This window comes from Bos javanicus, chromosome 10 (genome assembly GCF_032452875.1).
Source record: "Bos javanicus breed banteng chromosome 10, ARS-OSU_banteng_1.0, whole genome shotgun sequence".
Lineage (NCBI taxonomy): Eukaryota > Metazoa > Chordata > Mammalia > Artiodactyla > Bovidae > Bos > Bos javanicus.
Genome location: NC_083877.1, coordinates 70,073,288 through 70,100,765, shown reverse-complemented (window position 1 = coordinate 70,100,765; position 27,478 = coordinate 70,073,288). Strand labels below are relative to the sequence as shown.

Here is a 27,478-nt window from a genome sequence, read left to right as displayed (position 1 = left end):
AGTTCTTGGTGAAAATGAAAAAATGTGTCTTTTTTTTTTTTTTTAACTTAAAAATTGAAGGACCTTTCTGGCCAATCCAGTATTTGTAATCTGTAAACCAAAACTGTATTCTTTAAAACGGTTTTTTTTTTTTTTTTTGATACCAGTATCGAGATTCCTGAAAATTAGTAACCTTGTGAAAGCAAAATGTACCTGCCATTTTTTTCTCTCCCCAAGACTGGTTATACCTCAGTTACAAAGTGCCCATGCAGTTGTACCTAGATTGATTATTAATCCTCTGTATAGTATATATAGCTAGATACATGTGCTTGGTTTTAGATTTATCTGATTATGTTTTGAGGTGGCTTAACTGCTCAAATTTAAATTTCATTAGAACCACTGAGTGAACTCCTGGAGTTGGTGGTGGACAGGGAGGCCTGGCGTGCTGTGATTCATGGGGTCGCAAAGAGTTGGACATGACTGAGTGACTGAACTGAACTGATCTGATTGGCTGTTCCAGTGTGAATTTAAGAACAGATGTACTCACAGTATGATGAAAATAGAAGATACATGTGCCATTCATACTTGGAAGTAGGAAGTATAGAATGGTCAGACACTGGCTTAGGTTATTAAGCTTATTACCCAATTTAATGTTCTTTAGGTGTTTCTCCAAGGCCACTGGGGTCATTCTCAGTTAAATACATGAGTTGTAAAATGTAGCAGATAATTTTACATAAAAGCAGCCATGATAATGAGAATTGGTTTTCAGTTGTTTGTATAGTAGTTAACTATTCTCACATGATTTGCTGTTTGAACTATACAAATGCTCAAAGTCCAGCAACACCCTACTGCCAAACTCTGACCTCAGGAAAGTATGACAGTTGAATGGAGTGATACTGGCATGAGGCCAATTAGGGTGTATGTATACCTAGGATACTTGGCCTGAGTTCAGATTGTTCCTTCTACAAGTGCTACTGTTCCTTGAAGGCAACAAAACTGATTATTCCACTCAATAACAGCTTGTTTACAAAGCACTTACATATGCATTCTATTTTTAAGCATAAAATACGGCTTTTTAAGTTTGAACTTACAGATCAAGAAATTTTTTAAGTGACAGAATAGGGACTTTGTGAATCCTTAAATCCACTCCTCAAAATAAAAATAAAATTCTAAAGGTTAACAGTGGCTGTTAACCAACAATTACGTCACTAAACACAAAAAGAGCAGTGGCATCAATTACCTATGAAGCTGGTAGATGCAAAACATGACAGTCCAGCAGGATATGATACAGATGAGTGATGGGGTTTTAAATTAATCTGATTCCAAAGCCTCTGTCTACAGTATTTTAACTAAGGAATTTTACAACAGGCATAAAGCTACATCTTAATGCTGAATAAACAAGTGCTCAATTACCCCCACCAGTTTTGTCAGGCAAATATTAACCAAACTTGAATCGTTATAAGACAAAAATTTAATGAAAATTGGTAAGTAATAATCCAAGGGGCTAAATAGTTACATGGGACTGTATTAGAAATTTAATATACAAATGTTACATGTTATCATCATCTGATTCATCTTCTTCCTTCAAAGATTCCTGGTAAGAGAAAAACAGTGTTTAAAATCAATTTTTAGCACTGCTGTAACAACTTGAATCTAAGTGCCTGTCATTCAAAATTCTTTATAAGTAAACTGGAACGCTGGTTTAGAATGTTAGATTTTACTTGAATGTCTTAAGTACATCCTGCTCTATCAATGACAATATTCTTGATAGGATACACACAGTATGAAAGCATTAAATGTTCTCAAAAAACCTTGCCATTTTCACATGCACAAAAAAGTTTTTTTGGAACCAGGGCAACTTTATCCCCATTGAGGATAACCTAGAAAGTTTCTTTTAGTTCAGCTCAACTCAGAAGTGTTATTTAATACAATTCAACATATTTCCATGATGCTTTTACCTTGAGCTGTTTTCATGCTATGGCTTACCTTGGCATATTTCTCTGCCTCTTCCCTTACATCTTTAGGAACTATTTCATGTCTTCCATTAGTTACTGTAAATTAAGCCATATATTTAAATGAATTAAAAATGAGAATCACTGTGATTTGAAAAGACTAAACAATCTAGCCAATCCATAGGTAATACCAGGTTCTTTGACCTCATCTTTTTCCTTCCCCTACATAAGCACTTAAAATAAAGAAATTATGCTATGGTTTTTCCAGAAGTCGTGCCGATGTTACAGGTGGACCATAAAGAAGGCTGAGTGCCAAAGAACTGATGATGCTTTTGAATTGTGCTGGAGAAGACTCTTGAGAGTCCTTTGGACTGCAAGGAAATCAAACCATTCAATCCTAAAGGAAATCAAACCATTCAATCCTAAAGGAAGTCAACCCTGAATATTCATTGGAAGGACTGATGCTAAAGCCAAAGCTCCAATACTCTGGCTATCTGATGTGAAGAGCCAACGACATGGAAAAGACCTAATGCTAGGAAAGGTTGAAAGCAAAATGAAAAGAGGGCAGCAGAGGATGAAATGGTTACACAGCATCACTAACTCAATGGACATGAATTTGAGCAAATTCTAGGAGACAGTGGAGAACAGAGGAGCCTAGTATACTGCAGTCCATGGGGTTGCAAAGATTCATGAGTTAGCGAATAAACAATTTATTCACAGCATGATTAGATTTTAAAATCTGTCCCTGAAGCCCTATGGTTGCCTTAATAGAAAAAGGTTACTTCCCAATAATACTGTATGCAATGGATGTTTCAAAGTAAACTACTCACAACTTTATATAGTCTCTTATTAAGCAGAATTTTTCCATCAGTACCTCCTAAATTTATTCTAGCTTTGTTTGTATTAGAAAAGCAGTCAGAACACATTGTGGCCAATACTGCAATTGAATGAATGCTTATTTCATAATCCAGCAATTCCACTCTTAACATATATTTCTAAAATGCTACTACATATGCATGCCACAGTAGATGTAAAGGACATCCACAGCTGCATTATCCCTTTCCGTAAACACTGGAAAGGGCCCAGTTGTCTACTGAAATTCAAGACAGTGCTTACCTTTGTGGAGAAGGTAAGGGTTGTTGACTTAATAGAGGCCTAAGGGTTAGGCAATTTAAATCCTAAAATATAATGCTATGAAAGTGCTGCACTCAATATGTCAGCAAATTTGGAAAACTCAGCAGTGGCCATAGGACTGGAAAAGGTCAGTTTTCATTCCAATCCCAAAGAAAGGCAATGCCAAAGAATGCTCAAACTACCACACAATTGCACTCATTTCACATGCTAGTAAAACTAATGCTCAAAATTCTCCAAGCCAGGCTTCAGCAATACGTGAACTGTGAACTTCCAGATAGCTGGTTTTAGAAAAGGCAGAAGAACCAGAAATCAAATGGCCAACATCCGCTGGATCATCAAAAAAGAGAGTTCCAGAAAAACATCTATTGACTTTATTGACTATGCCAAAGCCTTTGACTCTGTGGATCACAATAAACTGCAGAAAATTCTGAAAAGAGATGGGAATACCAGACCACCTGACCTGCCTCTTGAGAAACCTGTATGCAGGTCAGGAAGCAACAGTCAGAACTGGACATGGAACAATAGACTGGTTCCAAATTGGGAAAAGAGTACATCAAGGCTGTATATTGTCACCCTGCTTATTTAACTTATATGCATGAGAAACGCTAGGCTGGAAAAAGTACAAGCTGGAATCAAGAATGCCCGGAGAAATATCAGTAACCTCAGATATGCAGATGACACCACCCTTCTGGCTGAAAGGGAAGAATAACTAAAGAGCCTCTTGATGAAAGTGAAAGAGGAGAGTGAACAAGTTGGCTTAAAGCTCAACATTCAGAAAACTAAGATCATGGCATCTGGTCCCATCACTTCATGGCAAATAGATGGGGAAACAGTGGCTGAATTATTTTGGGGGGTTTCAAAATCACTGCAGATGGTGATTGCAGCCACAAAATTAACAGACACTTGCTCCTTGGAAGAGAAGTTATGACCAACCTAGACAGCATATTAAAAAGCAGAGACATTACTTTGCCAACAAAGGTCCATCTAGTCAAGGCTATGGTTTTTCCAGTAGTCATGTATGGATGTGAGAGTGGACTCTAAAGAAAGCTGAGCGACGAAGAATTGATGCTTTTGAACTGTGGTGTTGGAGAAGACTCTTGAGAGTCCCTTGGACTACACGGAGATTCAACCAGTCCATCCTAAAGGAGATCAGTCCTGGGTGTTCATTGGAAGGACTGATGTTGAGGCTGAAACTCCAATACTTTGGCCACCTGATGCGAAGAGCTGACTCATTTGAAAAGACCCTGATGTTGGGAAAGATTGAGGGCAGGAGAAGAAGGGGACGACAGAGGATCAGATGGTTGGATGGCATCACTGACACAACGGACATGTGTTTGGGTGGACTCCAGGAGTTGGTGAGGGACAGGGAGGCCTGGTGTGCTGTGGTTCATGGGGTCGCAAAGAGTCAGACACGACTGAAGTTACTGAACTGAAAACTGAAGGGTAATTTGGCAGGCTGGTCTACTTGTTGACCAAATTAGAGTTTACACTAATGTATCCATGCTGTTTGTTGTTTGTGTACTTTTCTATGGGTACAGGCTATTACTAATTCTTTTTTAAGATTGAAAAAAAAATGGCACTTATAGTAAATTAGGCTTGGTACAGATGACTCTGAGAGCAAATAAGTACAGAGTAATCACTTACTTTCACCAACCCAGCTGAGCTCTAGTTCAAAAGCTTTATCCTTAACTTCATCGTGTACTATGTAAATTCTAGAAAAGAAAGAAGAAATTAACATCTGGCCATCTACAAACATAGTTCATGCACCCACTCAGCAAATCAACACCCCTTCCTAATATAAGGATTTATACAATTATACGCACAGTATAGTCTATATTATGAAAATTAACTAGGACTGATAAAAAATTAAACACTACAAAGGATTCACTATACCTTACACCTTTATACAACCCAAGCTGTTTACTTTGATACATTCTTTCAGAGACAGAACTAAGATGTCTCATAAGGAAGATTCAAATGGGAGAAAGGTATTATCTGTGCCTTTCCAGGATATTCAGTATTTTCCATTCATTAACTGATTTTTAAACAAAAACTAATTTATTAGTTTACAATTAGTCTTCATTCTGCATTTTCTTGGCAGGAATATTTTTAAACCCCTTTACTATTCTGGATGTCCCTAAACCTGGCCTTTAAACAGTACAAGACAAACTGCAGCAAACCAGGAAGCAGTGTCACACAATATTAAAAGTAGAAGTAAAAACAAGGCTTCCCTCGTGACTCAGTGGTAAAAAATCTGCCTGCCAATGCAGCAGATGGGTTTCATCCCTGATCCCAGAAGATCCCACTTGCTGCAGAGCAACTATACTATGGGCCCCAACTACTGAACCTGTGCTCTTAAGAGCCTGGGAGTTGCAACTGCTGAAGCTACCAGGCCACAATGAGGAGCCTTTGCACAAGGAGAGAAAAGCCTGAGCAGCAATGAAGACCCAGCACAGCCAAAAATAAAATTATTTTTAAAAAGTAAAAGTAAAAACAAGTATTAGCAAAGCTTTTTTTTAAATTTTATATTTTACCATCTCCCACAACAAAGTAGCAAAAGTAATTTGGAGGATATTCCTAAAGCCTTGCTATAACAGCTGTAACATAAGAAAGCATCTTAAACTTTCCAGAACTAAAAGATGCATAGTACTTCATTTTATTAAATGATGAAAGGATGGCTTTCCTACACAGAACAATATAAAAATAAAAGCTGTTATTACAACTGATACCCAGACAAGTTCTCGATGAAGGAAAAAAACTTGCACAATTCAATGATTATTTACTTTTTATTAGTTCTATTATATGTTAGTTGCCAGTGTCCTCTAGGTTGTCGTTATTAATAAATGACAATCACAGAATGGAATGGATTCCCCTTCACAAGAAAGGGCAAGGGTCTCATGGTAAAAGGCAGTGGGGAAGGAGGGTGTCAGTAGCAGGAGTGATAGATTGGTATAAAATTATAAAATACTTGTGATTTTAATATTTTGTTACAACTATCAGTACGGAGATTAAGAGTATCATTCAAATAATAGGTTTATCATCAGATGATAGACCATCCTGGACATTTTTTCCCCTTGCATGTATTATTAGATGTAAAACCTGCTGACTCGACCATGATGACGTAGTTCTAATGTGGAACAGAGGTGTTATGAATTCTCTGGAATATTACATTTATTACTCTTTAACTCTGAAAAGCTGACTATAAAACCAGTATTTTATTAGATTTTTTGAAATACTAAATGCCTGCATTCTTTGATCTAAAAAAATAATGTATTTTGAAGCATGGTCACTGAGATTTTACTGGCATTGTTGTTGCTTACTACTACTGTTACACAGCTTTCTACCCTAGGTATCTGTAACATAAACTACTTCAGGCTTTCTTAAGCTATTTCTAGATGTTCTGAAATACTTCTCTATTCATCTTGTTATAAGAACTTCAGCTGTAGACCTTAAAGTTGTAAGCTAAGGTTAATATTATTGGGACTTGTGAGATTTAAGAAGTCGGGAGCTAGCAAGAAGTCTAGAGGTTCACCATATCCTCCAAATCTTGAATTCTGTCAATGGAACAGGAGTATATTTTATCAAAAGCTATTTTTTCCCATCCTATTCACTGTCACTTAAAATGAAGCCTCTCAGAATGTTGGATTCACCTTCTTAAAATTAATGCAATAACTAATTTACAAACAAAACAGCCTCTTAGGATTAATGTATAAGGTAAGGTCAAGTAAAATATTTGTCAGTACTAATGAAAATTGCAACTTACATCTTTGCAACTTCTTTAACAACATCACGGCAGGTCATTTCTTTCATCTACAGAAAATAAAATATATATTCATTATGTTATGAGTCAAAGGAAGAACACTTTCCACTTGTGTAACTTTTCAGATTCTTTTTGCAACTTTTATCAGTAACCTATGCTCTTGAGAGAAGATTCTTAAACATAAAACCAAGGAAAATAACCTGAAATTCAAAAAGACCAGAACCTAAGTTTTTTATTGTTTAATGTTTTTTAATGATTATTCAAAAAAAGCCTTGGGCACCAATAATTTTGTGAAATATATTAAAGTTTATAAAAATCTAGACTCCTTTATGAATTTATTCACAGGCAGACCCTGACACTTAAAAGATTACCAAGAAATGTTTTTTTTCTTTATAGTGAATTCAGGATAATAAAAAGCAAACAAACCACAAATACTTCTGCTGCTGCTGCTAAGTCACTTCAGTCGTGTCCGACTCTTTGACCCCATAGGTGGCAGCCCACCAGGCTCTGCTGTCCTTGGGATTCTCCAGGCAAGAACACTGGAGTGGGTGGCCATTTCCTTCTCCAGTGCAGAAAAGTGAAAGTGAAGTTGCTCAGTCGTGTCCGACCCTCAGCGACCCCATGGACTGCAGCCTTCCAAGCTCCTCTGTCCATGGGATTTTCCAGGCAAGAGTACTGGAGTGGGGTGCCATTGCCTTCTCCCAAATACTTCTATATGCTAGATAAATAGGAATAAATTATCCCTCATGAAACTGTTCAAGACAAAACTGCAAAATGTGAGGGAAAGCTCTGAAGAACCAAGATCTGAGTGGAGTCTTAGAACACAGATTTATCTGATTTGATTATAAGGAAGATGAATTAACTGCAAAAGTGAACATATGGAAATCAAGGCAGAAAAACAGCCTTTAGATGCCTGGCAGAAAAGTCTGTTATACTAAAGGTACTGCAAGTAACCAGTGCAGAAATTTTTTTAAGTATATGTGTTTCTGAACACATTTGACAAAATTTTTTAAAATGCGCAAACCTGGTGTTCATATTCTGAATATGTGGAGGATGGAAAATAGTGAAAAAATAATGAACAGTCATACAGCAATCCAAACTTGAGGTAGTTTAACTACTGCATCTCTAAATTGGGCTCATTAATATTTTATTTTTTGTGTTTTTTTAATATTTACAAATCTTGATGCCCCAGCTGATAGAAGTAGGAAAAATACTGGAAAGCAACAACTGTTCAATCTAGACAGAGATGTTTATTTTATGGTATTTTTTCTGATTGAATTTCTGATTAAATTTTTTCATGGCAAATTGGGGGTGAAGAAAAGGAAAATACCGATACTCATATTTTTACCCTTACAAGTTAAGTTCTATATTTAGTAGATTAATTGTAACATACAAAGGTAAACTTAAACTTGAAGCGATACATCTTAAATGTCAAATACATTTTTACATATGTTGGTAAAATTTACTTTATAAAATTATGTTCTTGGTAAACAGAACACAAGTAGAAAAGCAGACCAGAGTAATGATTGAGAGCAGGGGCTGGCAAACTCTGTTAAAGGGCCAAGTAGTAAATATTTTAGACTTTCATCATAGGGATAAGGTTTTCGGTCTCCATTCCAACTACTAAACTCCACTGTTGTACTAGAGCAAAAGCAGCCAGCGACTGAATATGGCTATGTTCCAATAAAACTGTAAAAAGCATCGCAACTAGGGATTATCATACAAAGTCAAGTCAGAAAGAGAAAAACAAGTATGTGGAATCTAATATATGACACAAATGAACTTAATTATGAAACAAAACCAGACTCTCAGACAACAGAGTTGTAGCTGCAAGGGAGAAGGGAGCTAGTGGAGGGATGGAGCAGGACGTTGGGGTTAGCAGATGTAAGCTATTACATATATAGAATGGATAAACAAGGTCCTGTATAGCGCAATGAACTACACTCAATATTCTATAAGCCCCTAGTAGAAAGAATATATGACAGAAAAGACCACTAGTCTAAGAGTTACAAGGTCTTGGATTGTTTGTAAGCAATAGTCTATGACTCTAGCCAGTGTGTTTTAACCGAGGGTTGGACTTGGGCTAAGTGATCTCTAAGGTCCTTTTGTCAATTTTATCAATCCTAAAATACCAAACATAAATTAGGTCTTGGTGTTAAATTCTAAGCACTAAAAGCCTAGCATTAAAAAAGCTGAATAAGTGAATTAGTTGAGCAAGGTTCCAGTATAGCATTAACATTAAATGTACAAGAAGATTTTGTCACTGTAATTTACCAAAATACTGCTAAATCATATGCCTGTCTTTTAAGGAAGTTTCTGATAAGCAATGAAGAGTTGGTGGGTACTATTTCAATGTCAAGTTGATCAATTTATAGCTAAAAGGAAAGCCAGCAAATTTTTAAGAAACTTTTTCCACACTAATAGACGTTGGGAACAAAGGAAAGAGAAGCAAAGGAGCGCAGACTTTAATGTGTAAGACTTCAGACAAAAGCTGTTTTCTAGTTGAAAGAAATGATACAGTAAAAGACCAAAGTTCTGAACCTAAGGGGCACAGGGTTCGGTGAATGGGTCTCAAGGATTTTGTGAAATTATATGAAATTTTTTTTTTTTTTTAAGATTAGACAGCCATAAAAATCATAAAAGGACCCATGACACAACTCTAAAGATAATATGCTGCCAGCTTTCCTGCTCAACTAATCTAGTAGCTTCAGAAAGCTTGACTCAAAATGGCAGACCACACTTGGACTAAAAGCTTTCGTCTGTGGTGATGAAACTTAACCACATGAGAATAATGGTATAGCAGAATCACATGAGAATAACAGTATAGCAGAATCACTTGAGAATAATGGTATAGCAGAATTTTAAACAATAAAAATTATTACCTGAAGCTTTTCAATTTCTGTCTTTGCAGCCTGCCTTGCTTTGCCAATGGCACAGCCCCAATAACCCTATTTAAAAAGAACACACACCAAAAAAAAAAAGTATTATTAAATATACTATCATAAGTTATTAATGACTACTGTTTCTATTTAAAGATTAATAAAAGGATGCTAAATGACATTCAAAAGCACATATGGAGAAATACAGTAAAAAGACATTTACTAAAATGAATAACAAGGGACTCAAAAAGTTTAAAATATCAAACTTAAGTATAAAATAACCTGGATTATTTTCAAGAAATATCCCAAGGAAAACAAATTATATCATTTTACACACACACACAGAGACCATGAGCTAGAGGTATATCTGAGGCTGGAAATAGAAAAGAAATTAGCTTTATGAACTGAAATGACTTTTGAGAGAAAGAAATCATTCCTAAGAGTTAAGTACTCTAAGCCTTCTTAATGTATATATACACGTTTTTTGGCAGCACCAGTGCAGCTTGTGGAATTTTCAGTTTCCCAACCAGCAGGCAGTGAGAGCATGGAGTCCTAACCCATGGACCACCAGGGAATTCTCTAATTTATATTGTAAAGGTTTTTTTTTTTAATTAAGTATGCCCATTCATACTTGTATAACTATATTCGTATATAATGACAAAACCTAAAGAGCCTTAATTTTGTTAATGAGTATAAAAACCATTAAAATCTCAGAAGACACTTTAAGAAAAGATTATTAGAGAAAGATCCAAGAAATCCCACTTAAAATCCTTTGTACTGGGGAATTCCCTGGCAGTTCAACAGTTAGGACACAGGCTTTCACTGTCATGGACCTGGGTTAGATCCCTGGTTGAACCCTGTTCGGGAAACTTAGATCCCACAAGCCATGTGGTGCAACCAGAAAAACAAAACAAAAACCCAAAACATCATCAAAAAACCCAAAAGACTTAAAAAGGGAGGGCATTATATTCCTTTTAAAGACACTGCTAATATTTATGGTAATAAAATAGCACATATTCAAAATTTTATGTTGACTATGCAGTTTCTGCATGGCAACCCACTCCAGTATTCCTGTCTGGAGAATCCCAGGGACAGAGGAGCCTGGCAGGCTACAGTCCTTGGGGTCACAAGAGTTGGACATGACTCAGTGACCAAACCATGCAGTTTCTACAGTAGCATATTAAAAGCCACAAATCTGGGACTTCTCTGGTGGTCTAGTGGTTAAGAATGCACACTCCTAACACACAGGGCACAAGTTCAATCCCTAGTCAGTTCACTAAGATCCCTCATGCCATGTGGCACAGTCCAAAAAAAGGTCACAAATCTTCGCTCTGTCTCATACCCATAAGGTTCTTGTTATTAATGTTAAATAAGAAAATGTTAAATGAATATTAAAGAAACATCATATAATCTGAATATATGATTTAAGTGAGAGACCATTAAACTGGAATAGAATTTCAGAAGATTCAAAATTAACTCACATATGAAACACCCGATGGGTCAATCATGTAGAGCTGTGCACCGTCATTCACACTGTAAGACCCTAACATGAAACTGCACAAAAGTAATACTTTTAAACCGTGGTTCTTAATACCAGAAAAGTATTAAAAAGTACAGTGATAAAAATGCAATTTTCTTTCTAAGATAAACATTGACTAATACCCATATAACTGACAGTAAGCACTTTGATAACATAGTTTGGATAAAAACTAGTATATACTTGAAAACGTTCAAAATTCATGTGCCTTGGTTTAGTATTAAACTTTCTAATCAACCTTTCCTGCGAGGATAGCACTGCAGGGAAAGGAGTACTGATAGACAGACATAACATGAGGGCCCAAGAGCTAAAGGCATAAACATGAAAAAGCCAAGGGAACAAAATTCTTGCTATGAACACACTGAAGCTACCTCAAACTCTTGTTCCACCCTTCATTCTTTCTTGGCTATTCCCGAATATTCCTCCAATTACTTTTCTGCAGTAACCCAAATTGATTCAATGCATTTTTTATGTACAACAAAATTAAAATTAGGGTATTGAACAATCATATGAATTACTGATTTTTTTGAAATTATAAATAGAAACCAGCCTCATCTTATATTACTACTTCATGGGCAGAATACCATAACAACCAATTCCCATTAAGAGCATTTTACCTGTTGCTTACAGAAGATAAGACAGAAACTAATGAAAAAACTGAGATGTCAGTACAGTTGACTACGTAATAACAACAAATGAACTCTATTTAAAATCAGTTTGCAGGGCTTCCCTGGTGGCTCAGTGGTGAAGAGTCTGCCTACCAGTGCAGGAGACACAGGTTCGATCCCTTATCTGGGAACATCTCACATACTGCAGATGAGCCCATGACCACAACTATGGAACCTGTGCTCTAGAGCCCAGGATCCACAACTGTGGAAGGCCATGCACCGTACAGCCTGTGCTCAACAAGAGAAGCCACCACAGTGAGAAGCCCACGCACCACAACTAGAGAGTAGCCCCTGCTCTCCACAACTAGAGAAAAGCCTGCACAGCAACAAAGACCCAAAAATAAAAATTTTTTTAAATTTTTAATAAAATCAGTTTGCAACTTCCTGAAAATGTCTGGATCTAATTTCAGAGATTCCTCCCCCAAGTTTTATTAATAAATAATTGACATGCATCACTACATTAAGGTATACAGCATAAAGGTTTAATTTATATACACTGTGAAATGCAATGATTACCACAGGTTTAGGTAATATCCATCATCTCACATAGATACAATAAAAAAAGTTCAACTACTTCTTGATGAAAGTTCATTTCTTAAGGGTATAAAAGCCTAATAAGATGCTGGGAAAACAGATAACTGTAGTACAGATATTACTGAATATCTCACTAAATTTCATACCTGCAGCCAAAAGGTCTAACAGCACTGTAGAGTGTATACGCGTGTACATACATGGCCACTCTATCTGCAAGATGCTGTGGGGGTAAAACAGAAGAGTTTATTAAGACTCTTCTCTTGCTGTTCCAGAGGCTCAACTGTTATCAACTTACTTTTAGTGGAATGTTATATCCAAAGTTAGATCTAAAGTTGGAAGCCTCTTCTCTTGCAATGTCTGCTAAAGAACGAGCGTCTGCCAACAAACCTGCTACTGCCTGGAAAAAAAAAAAGTACCAATTAACATTCCTATCACAAATGAAGGAAAAGTATGTGACTATGATAGGCTTACTTGATATTTTTAACAAGCATCATCATTAGAATAAATTAGTTTGGCTTAAAGGTCTTTGCAAGAATCAGACACAACTTCGTGACTAAACCACCATCTTTGCAAGGCATTCTGGAATTTCGATGCTTGAGTATGGGATAACAATTTGGAAATTTCCTAACTGTGACTTCATTCTTTTGTCAAATGACCACATTAAAAAAAATTCCATGTCTCCCTAATTCCCACTTCATTATAAAGACTAAAACAACCACAAAGAAGAAAAAAACCATGGGTTTTGGTTAGAACTGGTTTTTAATTTAAAGCCATTCTATGTTTAAAAAGTTATTAAAAGTTTTTATTTAAAAGGCATAACCTCAAACCTCCTTTCTATTTCAGTGTACTAATAAATTGTAATGCCAAAGCAAAACATGACAAACCACAAATCTAGTGGCTTAGAACTGCAATTACCAAACCACACACTGAGATATCCCAGGGAACTACAGTAAACTCAGAGTTGTGGGGTGTTTTAAGTTTTGGGGGAAACACATATTGAAGTAGTTCAGTTTCAACATCAGATCATTCCACATTCCCTTCAATGCCATCGGGTCACTGAGAAGCTGGGGCTGCCGTGATAGAAAAATAAGCACTGTGCAAAAATCATTGTGAAACAGGAAGCAGGGTGGGGTGGGGCATAGCATCGAATCCAATTCCAAACTTTAAGAAACTGCAGAGTACATATTAGTAGTTGTAGTTGTTTGAAAATAAAAACATTTTTATCTTCCTGTCATATGGTGAGGTTTTGTTTTTATAGCTACTAAGTTGTTAGAACATAACTAGTTATTTAGACCTACATATATAATACACAGAACCACTGGGCATTTCTTTTGGTCTAGGGAAGCCATGAAAACAGAAATGTTGGAACAGTTACAAGTACTGGAAACCACTGACATAAGATTTTCAGAATAAATGTTATCAAAAATTTTAACAGCCTTTTCTTCTACTGCTACCTAGTAATAGTAATGATTATGAAAATCCTTAATCCATTATTGATCCACTCATAACATGCTAAGCATTTTACATAATTACACATGAGGACAGGCACTATTACCACCATAGTTTTGCAGGTGAGGAAACTGGAGTTTAGAGTAACCCAGGTAGTAATTTTCATGATTTAAATAATCTTCCATTGCTTTGGATAAAACTCACTGTGAAGTTTAATAATCTGTCAAATTACTTGAAGATGACAATCGTGGAGACAGACTATCAATCCTTCTTTTTTTCTCCAACCTTCTTCAATGTCTAATGTTTTGCCAATTTCCAGTTGCAAGGAATGCCATCAGTTTTTAATAACAAATGGGACAAATTTGAAAATACTAGGAAAATCTTTCCACCACTGAACTACCTACAAGCATATATGATTTTTTTTTACTAAGTAAAAGAAAGCAGAATTCACTAATTCCCTTCTATCAGTTAGGTTACAATCTGGCCAAGTTTCAGGAAAACATACCAGTTTCACTGGTAGTAATAAATTTGTTCAGGAGGGAAAACAGATTCAGAAAAATAACTGAAGGAAAAAAAATGTATCTGTAGCTTTGTAGATTACTGGTTATATTTTGCTAGTCCTTTCTGTGTTGTGTGTAACACATCTTATTTACAAATACTAATAACAAAGCTACCAATACTTCAGCAGAATGAGTGGATCCTACAGAATCTCACCCTGAAGAATGGGCTCTAGAGTAACACACAGACCATGGAGACCCAAGTACGAATCCCAGCACATTTCGTTACCAGCTGAGTGTTTCTTCATCTGTAAAAATGGGATTAATATTACTTTCACTGGTTTGTCAAGATTACATGAGATAATTGATGTAAAGAACTTCTGGCATAGTACCTAGCACACAGAATATGTATTCCCTTTTCTTCCTTGACTTTTCAGAAAGCAGGGTTAAAATCACTTTTCTCTTTTTTCTGGACTGTTATACTTACTGAATAAAGTCTGATATTTATATAGGATGACTTCAGTATACCTCAGTAATCTTATTTATGCCATACCAGCTGCATGAAATAAATATAGTGATGCTTATGAAGCTACTAAAAAGGATGTGCTCACTTTTCCTTTCGTCAGACATCCTTTCCTGATACTCCACCTTACTATAAAGGTATTTTCTTTCTGATAACATCTTCAGTTTGACAGTTATCCCCAGAAAGGATACAAAAAACTAAAGACTTATTGCCTCTCAAGCATGTGCCTTGATTGGCGATCTATGCTGCCAAGATTTTTTACCCAAGCTTCTCACTCCTCTCCCCTCCTCATTTTCTTCAACTTGGTTTTTCGTATGTATCTCCAACTGGATTATAAGAATTCTACCAGTATTCTTCCTGGAAAATTCCATGGGCAGAGGAGCATGGTGGGCTACAGTCCATGGAGTCACAAAGAGCTGGACATGACTGAGCAAGTGAGCATGTATGCACGCACCTTTCTTTTAGACAGTGAACTGTTCACAAACCAGTCTTTCTGATTATTTCTATGGCTGCTCTCTGATCTGTTTTTGCCTCAATGCTAAAGTAATAAATAGGTTCTTATAATTAAATTTTTATATATTCCAGTTAATTACATCACAAGAAACTGGACAAGGCAAAAAGGAACATTTTTAAATGTGACCTTACCATTCCAACATGTCGATCAACATTAAAAAGTCGTTTGTTGGAACCTTCTTCATAAAGTTTAGACAGGACTAATTTTTCTACCCCAAAGACAACGCCGTCTTTACATCTGATTCCAATAGCTGTACTGAAACAAGTAGAAAAAAATCAATTTTTTAAACTGAAAATAAAAGAAACTTTGTAAACTCAAGTTAAAAAAACAAAAAACAGGCAAATCTGTTTCTTAGAATATATCAAGTTTTTAAAGCAAATACATTTGAAAACTAGAAAGGGCAAACATCCTAAAGTGTGATGAATTAGATCCATACAAATAATCATGTGACCAAAACAAAAAAAATTTCGTATCATGACATGGAAAGATAATACACAAATGAAAAAAGATGCTAACAAAATGCGTAACTAGTGGCACAGTATCTAGCATATGCTGGCTCTCTTATGACAAATGCTGACTAGTCATGTCCATTAAAAATGATACATAACATGCATATAAATGATAGGCTACATACAAAATAAAAAGTTAACAGTTTCTAATCTGGGTGGGAATATTATAATTATTTTCCCTCCTTTTGCTTTTTCTGCATTAACAATGTGTTGCTTACAGTAAGTGTAAAAGAATAAACATTCTGTTCAACTGTTTAAAACAAAATTGATCAAAAAAACAAGTAAAATGTGGAGAAATTATATACCGCCATTTCAAGAAAAAACAATTACTTTAATAATTCTTTTAACAAAGAGAATTCTATCAGAAACAACCAGAAAAATGAATTGAGCCACATGCACAAATTTTATAAAGAATTTCAGACACTCCTTCCCCCACACTTCAGGTACCTTTTCAAGTTTAAATTCCTTGGTCCAAATTTCCTAACTCCCAAGAATCTGCAAAGCCCATCTAGCTAATTCAATTTCATATTATAAATTCTGTGCTCTACTGAATTCAACCTCATTGTCGTCCCTCAAACACCATTTTTGCTTTCCAGTCTTTATTGAAGTTATCCTGGGCATCAGAATACACTTCCTCCTCACCACAGCACATTTAAATAAATTTCCACAAACTTTCACAAGTTTACTTGAATAGTCTCAGACAGCCTTTCCCAGTTATTACAATTTCTCATCTTCCTCATTTTTCAGAATCTAAAATGTCCCTTCCCCTAAATCAAAAGTTCTCAAAGTGTCGTCTGTCAGGTCAAAATTATTTTTATAAAAATACAGAAACATCATTTGACTTTCTCCATTGTGTGGATGTTTGCACCAATGCTACTGGCTGACAATAAACGGTAGCAGTAAATACCACTCATTGTATTCTTTATTGCTATGCTCAGTTTTGTTTTTTTAACATTTTTAGTTAAGAATGTCCCTGATAAAGTTGTAGTTAATTTTATTAGACATTAGTCCTTAAGTATCTTTTTATTATCCTAACAAAAAGCAAGTTAGCCAAAGTTCTGCTGCTGCACATCAAAATATGATGGTTGCCTACAGGAAAAAGCACTGATAAACTGCTTTCAGGTGTGAAGTTTTTCATGGAACATCTGTTTTTACCATCAAAGAATAATAACTATGGTTATTTCCACTTAGGTATGTGGCAGACTCTTCTCTAAAATGAACAAAACAAGCCTGTCACTTCAAGGAAAACAAAAGAGAGTATTTTCTTGCCAGTGATAAAATCTGAGTTTTCAAACACAAACTGGGGTTTTGGAAAACATATTGGTGGTGATATTACAAAATGTGATGTTTCTAACAGTTTATAATGAAATATGTCTGCTTTGGAAGGTTTGTTATAACTCAGTGAACCAGTATTTTCCAAATGACCAACATACAATGTTACAAATCATGCATGGATAAAACATGCAAAGTACAAGACAGTGCAATAGACTTTAATAATAGTACAAACGGTTCATTATTATGTTTTCAGACTCCACACTGCAACTAACCTTTACGAAACTAAAATCTGTCCAGTATGGTACAGTATAAATAAACAACATGCATAAGGTTATTAAATGACTCCTCTCTTTTCCAACCACGTATGTATATGAAGCCTGATTTGGTGTTGCACAAACTTCAACAAAAGTTACAATGTACTGAAGCAGCAGCAACTATGAGACTCTGCCTTTTATTAAGATTCAATTAATCACTGAGATTTTCAAGAATGTAAAACAACGCAATTCTTCTCACCACACTTTTTTTCCATGCTTTGGAAAAGTAATTTTCATTAAAAATGTTATTGTTACTTAAGTATTTTAATAAATGTTAATGTAATTATTTAACATGCAATTTTATCACTGTTATTTAAATAAATTTAGAAGTATTTTTTATTTTTTGGTTTTAATTTCAAATACAGTAAATACTGATGAACCAATAACCGGCATAAATAAATGCTCTTTGGGGTGAGCATTATGGTAAATACTTATAGAACCTAAGAGCCTACTTAATTAAATATTCATCAAGGTTCTAATGATTTTTTTTCAAGTATAAGGATGTCCTAAGACCACAATTTTGTGTACATTTTTGTTCTAAACAATCTAGCCTCACAATTATGTTGCACAATCTTCCTTTCATATCTTGTCCCCTCAATGAGGATAAACCGAAAAATTATAATTTAACTCCTTTTTTTCTTTTGCATATTACCTTCTAGGGGCATCCTTTTATAAAATAGTTATGATCATCATATATAGGTTTTTTTAAATAGTGTTTTAAGTATCCTTTTATATGTTCTTAATTATTTGTTTTGGTAGTTCCTGTCCCTAAAAAAACAGATACTCAAAAATATTTAACTTTTAAATCCCCAAGATTGAATTTCTTTCTTTGAAAGAACTGATCTCTACGACTTCCTGGTGGTCAAGTGGTTAAGACTTCCCATTTACACTTCAGGGCACACAGGTTTGATTCCTGGTTGGGGAACTAAGATCTCTCATGCTGTACAGATGCAGCCAAAAAATAATAATAAATAATGAAAATAAAGATAAAAATAAACAAATGGGTCCTAATGAAGCTTAAAAGCTTTTACACAGCAAAGGAAACCATAAACAAGATGAAAAGACAACTCTCAGAATGGGAGAAAATAATCTGCAAAGGAAGCAATGACAACGAATTAATCTCGAAACTATACAAACACTCATGCAGCTCAATATCAAAAAACAAACAACCCAACCAAAAAATGGGCATAAGACCTAAATAGAAATTTCTCCAAAGGAGACATAAAGATGGCCAACAAACACATGAAAAAATGTTCATCATTAGTTATTAAATAAATGCAAATCAAAACTACAATGACATATCACCTCACACCAGTCAGAATGGCCATCAACAAAAATTCCACAAAGAGTAAATGCTGGAGAAGGTGTGGAGAAAAGGGAACCCTCTTACACTGTTGATAGGACTGTAAACTGGTATAGCCACTAAGAAGAAGAGTATAGAGGTGTAAAAGAGTAAAAGCTAAAAATGTAACTACCACATGACTAAGCAATCCCACTCCTGGGATATACCTAAAGAAAATCATAACTCAAAAAGATACACGCACTCCAATGTTCACGGCAGCACTATTTACAATAGAAAGGACATGGAAGTAACCTAAATGTCCATCAACAGAGAAATGGAAAAAGAAAATGTGGTATATACATACATACAATGGAATATCACTTAGCCATAAATAGGAATGAAATTGTGCCATTTGCAGACACATAGATGGATCTAGAGATTGTCACACAGAGTGAAGTCAGAAAGAGAAAAATAAGTTATCATATATTAATGCATACATATAATGTCTAGTGAAAGCTGCTGCTGCTGCTGCTGCTAAGTCGCTTCAATCGTGTCCGACTCTGTGCGACCCCATAGACGGCAGCCCACCAGGCTCCCCCATCCCTGGGATTCTCCAGGCAAGAACACTGGAGTGGGTTGCCATTTCCTTCTCCAATGCATGAAAGTGAAAAAATAAAGTGAAGTCGCTCAGTCGTGTCTGACTCCTAGCAACTCCATGGACTGCAGCCCACCAGGCCCCTCCGTCCATGAAAAGCTAGAAAAATAGTATAGATGAATTTACCTGCAAAGCAAAAATAGGGACACAAATATGGAGTACAAATAAATGATATCAAGGGGAGAAAGGGGGAAATGTGGTGGATTAGGATTTACATATGTACGCTACTAAGAACCAACAGAGTTTTAGAAAAACATCTATTTCTGCTTTATTGACTACGCCAAAGCCTTTGACTGTGTGGATCACAATAAACTGTGGAAGATTCTGAAAGAGATGGGAATACCCGACCACCTGACCTGACCTGCCTCTTGAGAAACCTGTACGCGGGTCAAGAAGCAACAGTTAGAACTGGACATGGAACAATAGACTGGTTCCAGGAAAGGAGTACATCAAGGCTGTATGTTGTCACCCTGCTTATTTAACTTATATGCAGAGTACATCATGAGATATGCCAGGCTGGAGGAAGCACAAGCTGGAATCAAGACTGCAGGGAGAAATATCAATAACCTCAGATATGGAGATGACACCACCCTTATGGCAGAAAGTGAAGAAGAACTAAAGAGCCCCTTGATGAAAGTGAAAGAGGAGAGTGAAAAAGTTGGCTTAAAGCTCAACATTCAGAAAACTAAGATCATGGCATCTGGTCCCACCACTTCATGGCAAATAGATGGGGCAACAGTGGAAACAGTGTCAGGCTTTATTATTCTGGGCTCCAAAATCACTGCAGATGGTGACTGCAGCCATGAAATTAAAAAACGCTTACTCCTTGAACGGAAAGTTATGACCAACCTAGACAGCATATTAAAAAGCAGAGACATTACTTTGCCAACAAAGGTCCGTCTAAGTCAAGGCTATGGTTTTTCCAGTAGTCATGTATGGATGTGAAAGTTGGACTATAAAGAGCTGAGCGCTGGAGAATTGATGCTTTTGAACTGTGGTGTTGGAGAAGACTCTTGAAAGTCCCTTGGACTGCAAGGAGATCCAACTAGTCCATTCTAAAGGAAATCAGTCTTGGGTGTTCATTGGAAGGTCAGATGTTGAAGCTGAAACTCCAATATTTTGGCCACCTGATGCGAAGAGCTGACTCATTTGAAAAGACCCTGATATTGGGAAAGACTGAAGGCAGAAGGGGACGACAGTGAATGACATGGTTGGATGGCATCACCGACTCAATGGACACGAGTATGGGTGGACTCTGGACTTGGTGATGGACAAGGTGGCCTGGCGTGCTGTGGTTCATGGGGTCGCAAAGAGTCAGACACGACTGAGCGACTGAACTGAACTGAAGAATAAAATAGATAACTAATGAGAACAAATTGTCTGTGGCGGATTCATTTTGATATTTGGCAAAACTAATACAATATTGTAAAGTTTAAAAATAAAATAAAATTAAAAAAAAAAAAAAAGAACAAATTGTACAGCCCAAAAAACTCTACTCAGGGCTCTGTGATGACCTAATTAGGAAGGAAATCCAAAGAAGAGAGGATATATGTACACATGTGGCTGATTCACTTTGCAGTATAGCAGAAACCAACACAACATTGTAAAGCGACTAAACTACACTCCAACTAAATAGCAAAAATAATGATTAACTAAAAAATAATTTATCTCCTTTCAATTCAGGTATAGAATCTTACTTAAAATTATTTGGTTAAATGTTTTCATCAGTCTATATGTTTCACTCTTAAGAAGATTCACATCTTATTTTTCTATTTTCCACTTAGGGAACGGCTACCCAGTCTAGTATTTGGCCTGGAGAATTCCATGGACAGTATAGTCCGTTGGGTTGCAAAGAGTCGGACACAACTGAGCAACTTTCACATTCACTTTTTAAAGTTCACAAAACACTTAAAAATTTTCCAATTTCATTTTTCTGGTAAGGCATGGGAAGCAGTTAGATTAGATGTCCACACCCCAGTTTTACAGACAAAAAAGTGACACTCAGGGGACTGAATACTGGAACCTTATATATTATTACCATTTGGCAGCAGTTAGCAGGAAAATTCACATCTTCTGATCCTCATCCAATATTCTATCATACCAGGTGACATATGTCCCTTTAAAAAAGGAACTTTCCAAGTAGTTTTTCTTTATGTAAAAAAATATTCATTTTTAATGTTTCCAGTTTTTAAAATTATATTTAAGTTTGCTTAAATGAAACTGTTCACATGACCTTCCCAAAATTAAATATAACTGTTTAAAGTCATATTTAGAAATAATTTATAGAAAACAAATTGCTAAAATACACAGATCTCACAGCCTAATCTCAGTTTTCTCAGTTACAGATGGTTTCAAAATGTATCTCCAGTTCTTCTTAGTCAAGACATCTCCCACCAGTTTTTTTACACCAATGAAAATGCAAAGACACAAAGGAGGAAAAGAAAAACAATAAACTTCCTCAATCTTTCTCCAACTCATTGGCCAAAGAGCCTATCTTCTTTCATCAACAGGGGAAAAAATGTCAACTTTTCTTGAATTTGACTCTCTTTTGAACTCTTTCAGGCCTTGTACACAATGACAAATACAGTTCAACCTAAAATTCTTAACAGCCTCACTTCTACTGTATTATCAGATACTAACAGTTTGTAAGTACTTCTATCTATAAAAATACAACATTTAAACACAAAATCAACTAGCTTCACTAACAAATCCCATAAGAAGACTCAAAATGTATTTTTGTTCAAAAATTTTAAAATACTATTTCATAAATCATTAGAAATCTATACATCTTCTTTCTACCACCAAGAAAATGGCACACAAAAAATGAACATCTATTTATTCAGTATCTACTGAGGGGTATGAGGCTTCCCAGGTGGTACTAGTGGTAAAGAATTGCCTGCCAATGCAGGAGATCTAAGAGACTCGAGTTCAATCCCTGGGTCAGGAAGATCCCCCTGGAGAACAGCATGGCCACCCACTCCAGTATTCTTGCCTGGAAAATCCCATGGACGGAGGAGCCTGGCGGGCTACAGTCCATAGGATCACAAAGAATCGGACACGACTGAAGCAACTTAGTATGCACACACAGAGGGCTATGCGCCAGCACATGCAAAGACCAGTTACTATCTATAACCTCATGAAAATTCCATAATTGAATATTGAAGGTATTAGTAGAAAGTGAGAAAACTACATCTACACATGGGCTTTTCTAATATTCTCAAAACATTTTCCTACTATGCAACTTTTCATTACATTCAAAACACTGAGCTCAAGCATCAACAGAGCTTATTTAGTAGCCCTAAAAAAAATTTTTCAAGAGATCTGAATGACATGAAAGAAAATTTTTTAAATCTTTTATCTCATACCAAAGCTGCTTTATATTCAAAAGTACAATGATTACTTATATATATATTATATAGATACATGTATAACTCAATCACTGTGCTATACACTTGAAACTACATTATAAATCAACTATACTTCAATAAAAAAATTAAGAATGAAACCTGTCTTGGCAGACTATTCAATTAGAAGTGATTTTTTAAAATGACCACTAGAAGTGATTTTTTAAAATGATCATATAATTGATTATAAAAATTGTTCAATATAAGACTCAGAATTTGTCAACAAGCCAGTAATTCAACTAAGATATTATAGTGGTCATTTTAGTGAATTACTCTAAACAAAAAAGACAGATTGTGGAGAAAAAAATGGTAGGTAACCCACTGCAATATTCTTGTCTGGGAAACCCCATGGACAGAGGAGCCTGGTGGGTTACAGCCCCTGGGGTTGCAAAGAGTAGGACACGACTGAGAGACTAACACTAACACTTTCACACTCAGGGTGGATTTTCTAGCTCCAAGTCACCCTTTAAGGAACTGCTTCATTTTGTACGCTTTGTGTAAAAATAAAGATTACTGTTTAAGACCAAAAAAAAAAAAAAGAGTGAAGGAAGTAATCCAGCAGGAAAATATCTTGGTGGTCCTACACCTTTTGGAGTATGGCAGCAGAAGAGAAAAATAAAAAACATCCCTGCTGAGATGATCATGTGACCAACTGCACAGGGCACTGAAAACACAAGGAAATAAAAGATTAGACAATAAAGTTACAAACCTATTGGCCAAGGAAACCAACGATATAAGTCAAGAATCTGAAAAAGGGAAAAGGGGCTAGCAAAGATGTTGATGAATTTGGCTTTATACACTTGAGACATGGTAGAATAAGTGTGTAATTCTGGAGTCAACTGGAAATATAGTCACATGGAAAGAGCTAGCCTAAAGAGAAATCTGGAAATGACTAATAAATTGAGATTATTTGGGGGCATGTATTATTTGTGCCAAAGTAACATAACAAAGCCTAATTACCAAAAACAAAGAGAAGGAGACATTTAATATCTGGCTAAAACACACTAATTTCAAGTAAAACATTGTTTCTTACCTACTATTTTCCACAGCCTTCATAGCATATTCAACTTGAAAAACTCTTCCATCCGGAGAGAATGTTGAAGCTGACAGATCATACTACAAGAAAAAGGCAATAACAAGCTTAGAAGGATGCACCTTTGGCAGTAATAACAATTTTTTCCTAAATGGCTTACACATCAGAAATGTGTGTTCAATCTCAGTGAAGATTTTGCTTTGAAGAGAAAGGGAAAGCATATCAGAGCAGGAACAGCAGATAAGAGAAAGTTACACACTTTAGATTTCTGCTATTGACAAGCAATGAACGAAGTCCTGGGTAAAGTCAGAACTTTTCCCACACAGAACATGGCTCATTTCTGAAAAAATTACCAAGGTAGAAACAACACTGGCTTCTCTTTAGCACCACAGCTTCTCATAGCTGTGGCAGTAATGAATTAAAGGAGCTTGGATACATCATTTAGCATTCAGATATTTAATAAGCATCTATTATATGTCAGGCACTATGAGAAAATACAAAGACTACTCATTCTTAAAGTCCTTCATTTTCAAATCAGACCTCAAACAGATCCAGGTGCTGGAGATAAAAGGTTCTACAACGAAAAATAAGACAAAGTGAACTTATGGTCTCAGGGAATACCACAGACTACCTGATCAGGGAAGGCATTGCTACGGAAATTATATTTATGTTATTTAAACTGAGCCAGACCTAAAAGACAAGTAACCACTCATTTAGAATATGGAGGAGTGTCCTGGCATCTGGCATAAAAGACCTCAGGGTAGAAATAAGAGGAGCAAAATTAAGAAAAAGGAAATAATGCCACTGAAATCTTGAGCACCACAAATGGTAAACAGAAGAGTAAACTATTTTAGAGGCATATAAGGGCCAAGTTATGCTAAGTCTTTTATTTTAGGCTGGAGTAGGAAGTTTAAATTTTATTCTAAATGCAATAGAAAGTCATTGGAGTTTGGGTGGGGTGAGGGGAAGAGGTTCTAATTTTTTTTTTTTTAAATGCTGTTCATCTGGTAAATGAATTATAGAGAAAACAAAAGTGGAAGCAGAGATAGGGTATTCCAAACGGAGTGTCTTAGACCAGAGAGAAAGACATGGAAGGTGTTATCCTTTGAGGGCGCAGTCAAAAAAACCTTGCTAATGGATTGGCTTTAGGAGTACAGTAAAAAAGAACTCAGAAGTGCATCATAGATTTTTTTTTTCATTTAAGCAACTAAAATGGAACCATTCACTGAAATGTAAATTGTAGGAGATGCAAAATGGCAACGGAAGAAGAAAACCCAGAGATCTACTCTGGACTTGTCATTTGAAATGCCTATCAAACAAGTGGAGAGAAATGTCAAGACAGGTCTTCGCATCTGGAGTTCTTGGGACAAGACAGGTATTAAGTCTTCAATAGTGGTGCTTCCTGCTTCTCAGCTTGTTGGTCTGTTAAAGGAAGGTCTTTAACTCTACCAGCTTAATACCAAAACATCTTACCTATTTATATTATCAAACGTTTTTAAAGGGTTTGTAGAACCTTACAGAACACTATTAATCTAGGGTAATTGGTCTGTTGGTCTGCTAAACGAAGATCTTTACCACCGTAATACTCAAAATTTCTCACCTATTTATATTATCAAATATTTTTAAAAGGTTTGTAGAACCCTTCAGAACACTATTAATCTAGGGTAATATTAATGTAGTTGCAAAGTCAATTTGCTACAACATGCATTACTGAGCATCAACTAATTCAAAAACGGGATGACAACCTTGGTATAAATTGCCTATTATCCAACTTGGAAAACCAGTATTTGGGCCTAATGGTGAGAATCAAAATCTTATGCACAATGGGAGTGGATGAACTGAGAAACCCATTAATTACCCAATGCCTCCAGCGGAACCAATCAATAAATATTTCTAAACACTATGTTTTCTATATGGGGAAATACATAAAAGGAGCAAGCCGAAGATTGTATATATGCAGTACGTTTAACAAAGGAAAGTTAGTAGGCCGAACAAGTTAAATCTTACTCCAAAATCCGGGACAGTCTGTTCAAAGAAGCGGTTAAGTCCGTAGCTAATCATTTAAACGCTGACGGTACTGAGACCTCACACTGCTGTTATTTCTCTACAAGAAAAGCTGGGACAACGGAAAAATGGAAAAGATTCTTCAGATTCCGCTTTTTAGACTATTTTCCTTATCAGTTCTCAGAAGGTTCCAGGGACTCATAAAGAGAGGTCCATCGGTACCCTCGAAACTAAGGCAGAGAATCCCCGGGAGTCAGAAGCACCCCAGGAACTGCAAGGGTGGGGAGGGGGGGGAGAGGTTCTTGGAAAGCAGAGTCACAAACTTTGGACTCTCGAGCCGCCTTGCCTCAGTGGTGCTCAAGAGCTTAATTGTTGCCCAAGTCCTTCACAGCGCGTGCACACACACCATTTCAGGCCTCAAGAGTTTCCACTTTCGGTTTCCCTAAGTGGCTAAAGAAAGTGACTCAGCAACCTAAAGCGGCTCCAAATCTCACTGCTGCGCGGCCAAGCCCGTTACACCTGAGCTGAGAAGCGTCAAGTCACGGTCACCGCAGGCGCGGGCCTAGACCTCCCGGCACCGCACAACTGGAAGCGGCCCACCTGTCCCCAGGCAGTCCCAGAGGACCCCGAGTCCGCGAACCCACCGCGGTCTGTCCGCGTTCCCTTCTACGCTAATCCTTAGACTATCACACAGAGAAATAAAGAACTTACCCCGGTGCCGATTGAGCTCATAGTGCTAAAATCACTGGGACTCTTACGGCTTCAGGCCTAAAGCGATCCCCCAACACCACAGCAAGAAACTAGTAACAAGCTCTCTTATTGCCTATTCTTCCAACCAATAGCCTTTTCTGTAGCTCGTTCCTGGAGCGTTGGTCCACGGAACAGAGGATTGTGGGAAAAGGGGGGTGGGGGGGGTGGGGAAATGCACCTGGCTAGTAACGCGCATGTACAAAAGCAATCTCACTGGGGTTAGGTAGGCTCCTGGTTGTTTCGTCTTCGTTTTGGGTTCGTAGATTCGTTCTGTCTTCTGGTTGCTTGAGAAGCTGCGCCAGTCCTTTTCCTGGAATTATTATTTATCTTTTATCCTTCTTTTTCGCTTCCTTATTATTTTTTTTTAAAGCAACACGGAGAGATGTTCTTATACTCTTACAAAGGCCAGAGAAAACGGTAAGGGAGAGGTCTCCCTCCACCATTGGCGGCCTGGTTCTAACCCAATATACTGAGGCAACCCTATCATCCACCTATTCTAACAAGAAGGAAGAAAGTTGCATTCTTGCATTCTAAGGGTATCACCTCTGGGCTTAGGTCGGAATTTTACAGGATTAGTACCCTTTGTATAACTCTAGTAGAATTAAGGATAAGCTTGATTAAATATTATTTGTTGACCTCTATGTCCCAAGTACTCAAGTTACACCCTGCTGATGAAACGATGAAAGAGCACCTCATCCTTTACACTCAATGGGAAGAAACAGGCAACAGAGAGTAAATAGGCAAATAGTTGCACCTTTTGGTAAAAAAAAAAGAGACAATGGAAGTTTGAACTTTAATCCTGTTACTTAAGGAATGACTTTCCGAA

The 27,478-nt window shown here is 36.5% G+C and overlaps 1 protein-coding gene across 1 annotated transcript; it reads right to left on the bottom strand.

The window, feature by feature from the left end:
* Positions 1–1,432: 1,432 nt before the first annotated feature.
* On the bottom strand, positions 1,433–26,751 carry PSMA3 (proteasome 20S subunit alpha 3). Its single transcript, XM_061429019.1, has 11 exons — positions 26,614–26,751; positions 23,899–23,981; positions 15,558–15,681; positions 12,739–12,840; positions 12,590–12,663; positions 11,186–11,258; positions 9,708–9,773; positions 6,829–6,875; positions 4,710–4,777; positions 1,966–2,030; positions 1,433–1,573 (listed from the first exon to the last, which is right to left on the bottom strand). Exons 1-11 carry the CDS (start codon positions 26,632–26,634, stop codon positions 1,529–1,531), a joined length of 768 nt encoding a protein of 255 aa, XP_061285003.1. The 5' UTR covers positions 26,635–26,751; the 3' UTR covers positions 1,433–1,528.
* Positions 26,752–27,478: the final 727 nt, after the last annotated feature.